Source organism: Asparagus officinalis, chromosome 10 (genome assembly GCF_001876935.1).
Source record: "Asparagus officinalis chromosome 10, Aspof.V1, whole genome shotgun sequence".
NCBI lineage: Eukaryota > Viridiplantae > Streptophyta > Magnoliopsida > Asparagales > Asparagaceae > Asparagus > Asparagus officinalis.
This window is the reverse complement of record NC_033803.1, coordinates 40,043,228-40,048,914: the sequence shown is the minus strand read 5'-3', so window position 1 is coordinate 40,048,914 and position 5,687 is coordinate 40,043,228. Positions and strand designations below refer to the sequence as shown.

Below are 5,687 nucleotides of genomic sequence, written 5' to 3'. Positions count from 1 at the left end.
TTTCTATGCATTACTTGTAGAAGATTCTCCAGTTACATTTGAAGATGCAATGAAATCAGTAGATGCTCCATTTTCTCGGCAATGCCGAGACACCCTTGGGGGTGTCTCGGCAATGCCGAGACACCCCTAGGGGTGTTTCTCCCCTAGTTTTGTCTTGTTCCTTTTTTTGGCCTCTTGTGCATGGTCCCCCCCTCCTTTATTTTGAATTTCAAGAGAGAACCCCACCCCCAAAACCGAATTCTTTCCCCCCATTTTCGGTTTTCTTTCTTCTTCCTCCCCCTCTTTCCTCCATTGATTTGCTCTTGAGAACCCTTCAATCCCTTAAAAGATTCGGGATTTTGACGGGTACCCATTTGCCGGAATCTTCTCCTCTTTCAAACGAGGGTCTTGGCCTCCATTTCCGAGCCCGAAGGAAAACTCCTTTGACTTGGTAAGTTTTTCTTCACAAACCCCTTATTTTCTTGCAAAGATCATGTCTTTATGCTTGTAATAGATAAGGGTTTATGGATGAAATAAGCATTTGGGGGGTTTTATTGCAAAAACCGAAACTATAGGGGTTTATTTGCAAAATTCGTGGGTCTGAAATTTTGGGGGCTCTTATGCAAACATGAACTGAAATTTGGGAGGCTTGGGTTCGTGTTTGTTTCTTCAAGAAATGGGGGTGCTTTGTGTAAGAGGGTTAAAGAACTGTTTGAGGGGTTTATTTGCAAAACAGTCCCTAAATATTTGGAGGGGCTTATTGTCAAAAGAGCCACGAATTTGGGGCTGAAATCCAAGAAGTTTAAACCCCCGACCCTTGATCGAATTTTTGGTAAAAGCATATGGATGCAAAACCAAAAGTTCATGGAGGGACTTTTATGTAAAATTGACCAAATTCTGCAAAAGGGCTTATTTGCAAAATTTGATCAAAATTATAGGGTACCGGGATGTTCGATGATCAAGTATGATGACCATAACCCGAGTCATACGTGTCCTTGACCTGAATTTGGCCTTGAGCACGAGGGGTATTTTGGGTATTTCACCAAAATTTTCCGCGAAATGACGATTATCGTTTCGCGTGCACGAAATTCGTAGGCTTAATTAGACTTTAACTACAAAATCCTATTTGTTATTAGGATTTCGAGTCCAAGTGCTTAATTTCCCTTCTTCCGATATTTCGTGTATATATATCGTACCTGATGTACTGCTCTTCATTGCAGATTCACGATGTCTCCCCGTCGGTCTCGTCTTTCCGGGAGTCACCCTTGCTCGCAGCATGGCGTGGAGGAGGCTCCTACGACATCATCTCCAGTGACCTCTTGCTTTGGGGGTAAGAATCTTATATATATTTTTTTCTTTTATCCCGGATTGACCTCTCGCGGGTCATGACGGAAGAACCGATACCCCTCCCGCGGGGGTTAAGGTTTCGGACTTGCTTTGCTTAGCCAATTCAAGTCCTCGGTTATATTGGGGCGATCTCGTGTTGCCTTACACCTTATAGGTCGGTATATGTTATCACGGTGTCTACGTGATGACGCATACCGTTCTCCCGGTGTAGGGCACTCGAAATCGAATAATCTCGTCTTGCGTTTATGACATGGATTTTCTGACTCCATCTTTGCTTTGTTGCAGTTGAGTTTCCCGGGGGTAGTCTCCCTCATCATGCCCCTACCGGTTGTAGTAGGGAAGTGTTTTCTTCGGCTTCTGCCAGGCAGATCATCGATCCCCTTCCGCAGTTCGACAGAGATCGCTCAGACGAGTTCTGTCGCTTGATAAAGGATGGAGGGCGTCACTGTTTACGCCAACTTATCACCGATGCTCCTCTCACCGCAGACGCCACTTCTACTGAAGCTTTAAAGAAGCCGGGTTTTCTATTCGGGGATCGCACCGAAGATCCTGCCGCGCTGACTCTTGCTGAGGAGCACTGGCTTACCCTTGACGAGGGAGCTCTTTTATATATCCCCTCTATTCCTCGCCAGTGCTCTTTTACTGACTTGGAGAAACAGGCTGTGGGGCGACAGATGTCCTGGCCTCTTACCAATGCTGTTACACACGTTCAGTGCGGATACATTTCTCATCACAAGAGTCCCGGTTCTCTGGGGTATCAATCCATTTGTGGCCTTCGACCCGGGATCATGGGTCTTGACACTGCACCTCCAGGCGAGGTATCGGCGGCCGCTCTCACCGTGAGGAATCGTTTAGCTCATCTGGGAAGACAATTACCTCGACTGGATTACCGATGTTATGGTTGGGCTTCCTCACTGGCTAAGGGATGGTGGACCCGTTTGACCAGTTATGTTCTGGGACGCTGGGAGAGAGACTTGAAGGGTAGTGGATTATATACGCCCATACGGGCTACTATGTATGGACTTCCCGTTAGCTGCCGTCACTTCTTGGCATTGCTCGAGACATATATGCCTGATAGTAATACCTTCTTGACCAGTGGCGGAGAGCTAGGGTTGGCTCTTCATGAGATGCACCAGGTTTCCGGGCTTTCGATGGGAGATTGCCCGTATCAGGAATACTTCCCTTCTAACCAACAGTTGGAGTGTTTGAAGAAGGATACTCCCGATGTGTATGACACTCTCTGGGACCTCACCTGTCATTATCACACCTGTTTGCTCCAGAGTTCTCCTCCAGCGAAGACGAAGAGGAAGATCAGCTTGAAGCAGTTTGCTGTTTACCTGTTTCCTAACTTGGAGGATGATTCCGAGGAGTCCATACATGAGTTAGGCGTTTTGACCCCTGCCGCTATTAATGAGCTGATGGAGAAGAATGAAACTCATTCTTATACCATTGCTAGTGCCGAGGGGGCTTTTCCGGCCGGGACTAAGTTTCGATCGTTCCTCTATCATGCCCAGAAGTCTATCGATCCTCGGTCTCTGTTAGCTGGCTACCTTGCTCTTTGGCTGAAGAAGTGTGTTGTTCCATATCAGTCTTCAGACGCTCTACCCCTCGAGGTGCTCTTCCCTGCGGTCCAGCTAGCTTATGGGAGGGAGCTTTCTCTGCTTCCAGCGATGGTTGCCAGCATCCATTGCGGGCTTAGGGGTGTAGTTCGTGTTCTTACCCAAGTGGGTTCTAAACCCTCGACTGAGCTTACCTGCCCGAAGGTTGAGCTGCCCTACGCTTATTTGATGGCGTGGTTCGTTCTTCACCGTCCGGACTTGATGTCGGCGCCCAGCGCCGTTGATGTTCCCGTTCCTTTCCTACAGCTGTTGGAGGAGAGTAGATGGGTTGGGAAGAAATTTGAAGATGTACAAAAAGAACTTCGAGTTCGCAGGAACTGGGAGTTCTTCAAATGCTTCCCTCGCTTTTCGGGACGTTATGGCGAGGAGTTGACTGATATGGAGAAACCCCGAACTAACCGGACTGCTCTCGACGTCGGTTGTTTCCGCTGGTTGGTGAACATCCGAGTCGGGTATCTTGTTCTCCGGGTGAAGGACCGCTGCCACATAGAGCCTTACCTTCCCTGCCGTTTCGCACGTCAGTTTGGCTATGACCAACTATACGTTGGGAATCCGAGTCGTAGTTTGCGTGTTGAGGGAGGACTCGTTGACGGCGTACGGGCGTGGTTATGGACCATGGTTGGCTGCACCGGGGCTCAGTTTGCTCTTCCCTCCTATAAACGCAAGCCGATGATTACCTTCCTCAGCTGTAAATGGTTCCTCTCTGCCGATGAATCCATAAGTGTGAGGAGTCTTTCGGAACTAGAATCCGATCACTTGGTTCAATCTGCTATGATGGCTGCTCGCAGGGCTGAGCCTGCTCAGAGACAGAGGAAGAAGTCCACCGGAATTCCCGAAGGGGAGTATGCAGATATAGATACCGACCAAGCAGAACTTGATACAGGTTTGTCATGCTCTTTGATCCTCTTTCTCGACTTCAATTGGTATTGGCGAAAGATCTGGTTCATGAGATGATTCTTGTTGTTTCAGGTGGGGTAGCCGACGACCATGGGTCGCTCGCTTCCCGTCGTGCGAAATCCAAGTTTGGTGGCCAAACTTCGCATGACCGCCCCGTTGGTTCTATGAGGGGTGATCCTTCGAAAAGGAAAAAGATTGCCCATAAACCTCATGTTGATCAGCGCTCCCATGGGGTAGATTCAGGAGGCTTTGCCGACGGGGAGGAAGGTAACATTTTGTTGTACCCACTTTTATTGCTTTAAGATGATTTACCTTCCGGGATCCCTGATCCTGTTTCATAATTCAGGGTTCTTCGAGGAGGGCGAGCTTCCACCAGGTCCGGTATTCTCTGGGGCTGACAACATGGACTGCTTCATGCAGCAGGTGTGCGACGCCCTTCGTGATGGCTCCCTGGGCATTGATCTGAACATCGATCTTGGGCAGGCAGATGGTGTTGATCCCACCGGTTCATTTTCAGATATACCTACATCCGGTGCTGCAGGTGTTGCGACAGAAGGGCCAGACGGGGATGGGGCCTCCCCTATTGCAGATTTCGAAGAGCAGGGATATGTTCCTGCACCGGTCTTCCCGAGACCTGACTCTGGACTGTTAGCCGATATGTTAGCTGAACAAGCTCCCACCGGGACTGTGAGACCACTCTTTGAGAGTGATTCATCCACAGGTATATATCCAATTTCCTCTCTTCTTTGCTTGTCTCAGTCTCCATTTTGACTAATAAAGAAGTGCAACTATATGACCAGGCGCTGTACCTGATTCTGCTATAGCTTCGGGTGTTTTCCCGCCTTCGCCTAATACGACTGACTTGCCCACGAGGGTTGATATACCTTCCATGAGCATTCCTGTCGTTACTTCGGAGCCTGTCGAACCCCAACCCGAGGGGATTTCCGCCGGTATAGGTATACCTCGAATTTCCCTTAGGGTCTTTTCGATTGTATTTAATAGTTTCTTGACCTCCCATACTGCTGCTTGCAGGTTCTCGACCGTCTCTATATGAGCAGGTCCATGCTCTCTTGGCCGATACCAATCCAGATGGGGATGTCTTCCGCACTGACCTCGGCTTCTTTACTGCCTTTTATAACGGCGTGATTGATAAGCTTCTGCACAGAGGGTCTTCTTTTGATCAGTTCAGGCGTTCCTTCTCCCGTCACATGATGATGATGAGGGAAGAGGGATATCCGGATTTGGCCGATTCCTTTACAGCTGATTTCGCTGCCCTGGAGTCAGAGATTCGAGAGCTGAGGGAGTTGAAGGCTGGTGGAGCTCCCTCTTTTGCATCTTCTCAGGTGGAGGATAGGTTGACGCAGTGGCATGAACTGCGATCTTCCGTTGGCAGCGAGCTTCGATCACGTGAGCGCACTGTCGAGCAGCTGATGGCCTCTCTGGCGAGGAAAGACACCAGCAGAGCTGAGTTAGTGAGCTCCTTAGATTCCACTCGTGCAGAGATAGCTAGACTGAAGGAGGCCTTGGAACGCGCCGAAGAATCTGCCGCTACCATTTCTGAGGAACTGGTTGGGTTGGAGCGTTCTCGTGAATGGACACTCGACAGGCTGGGATCAGTGCAGGAGGGGTTGATGAAGCTACGACACGAAGCCGCAGAGGTTCTCAACAGTTCCGAAGATTCTGTCCGAGCTAGCCTGCAGGCGGAGTTCGAGCAGGACTATATGGACAGGCTCTCTGGTTTAGAGTCTCATATTCTTAGCCGTCGGTTGCCTTCGGACTAACGAGCTTTTGTTGTATGCTTTTGACTTGATTTATTAATAGAAAATCCGCATTTGCTTCTTTTGT

The 5,687-nt window shown here is 49.1% G+C and overlaps 1 protein-coding gene across 1 annotated transcript; it reads left to right on the top strand.

Annotated features, from left to right (window-relative positions):
* On the top strand, window positions 334-5,687 carry LOC109826316. The gene is made up of 7 exons (XM_020393334.1): window positions 334-430; window positions 1,200-1,309; window positions 1,612-3,828; window positions 3,915-4,109; window positions 4,189-4,563; window positions 4,643-4,798; window positions 4,875-5,687. The coding sequence occupies exons 2-7, from the start codon at window positions 1,207-1,209 to the stop codon at window positions 5,621-5,623; spliced, it is 3,795 nt and encodes a 1,264-aa protein (XP_020248923.1). The 5' UTR covers window positions 334-430; window positions 1,200-1,206; the 3' UTR covers window positions 5,624-5,687.

Excerpts from the sequence above, each read along its gene's own strand:
- LOC109826316 (XM_020393334.1), top strand. The coding sequence starts at position 1,207 with ATGTCTCCCCGTCGGTCTCGTCTTTCCGGGAGTCACCCTTGCTCGCAG. Across the intron at positions 1,310-1,611 it reads AGTGACCTCTTGCTTTGGGG|TTGAGTTTCCCGGGGGTAGT; the intron begins GTAAGAATCTTA and ends GCTTTGTTGCAG. Across the intron at positions 4,564-4,642 it reads TGAGAGTGATTCATCCACAG|GCGCTGTACCTGATTCTGCT; the intron begins GTATATATCCAA and ends CTATATGACCAG.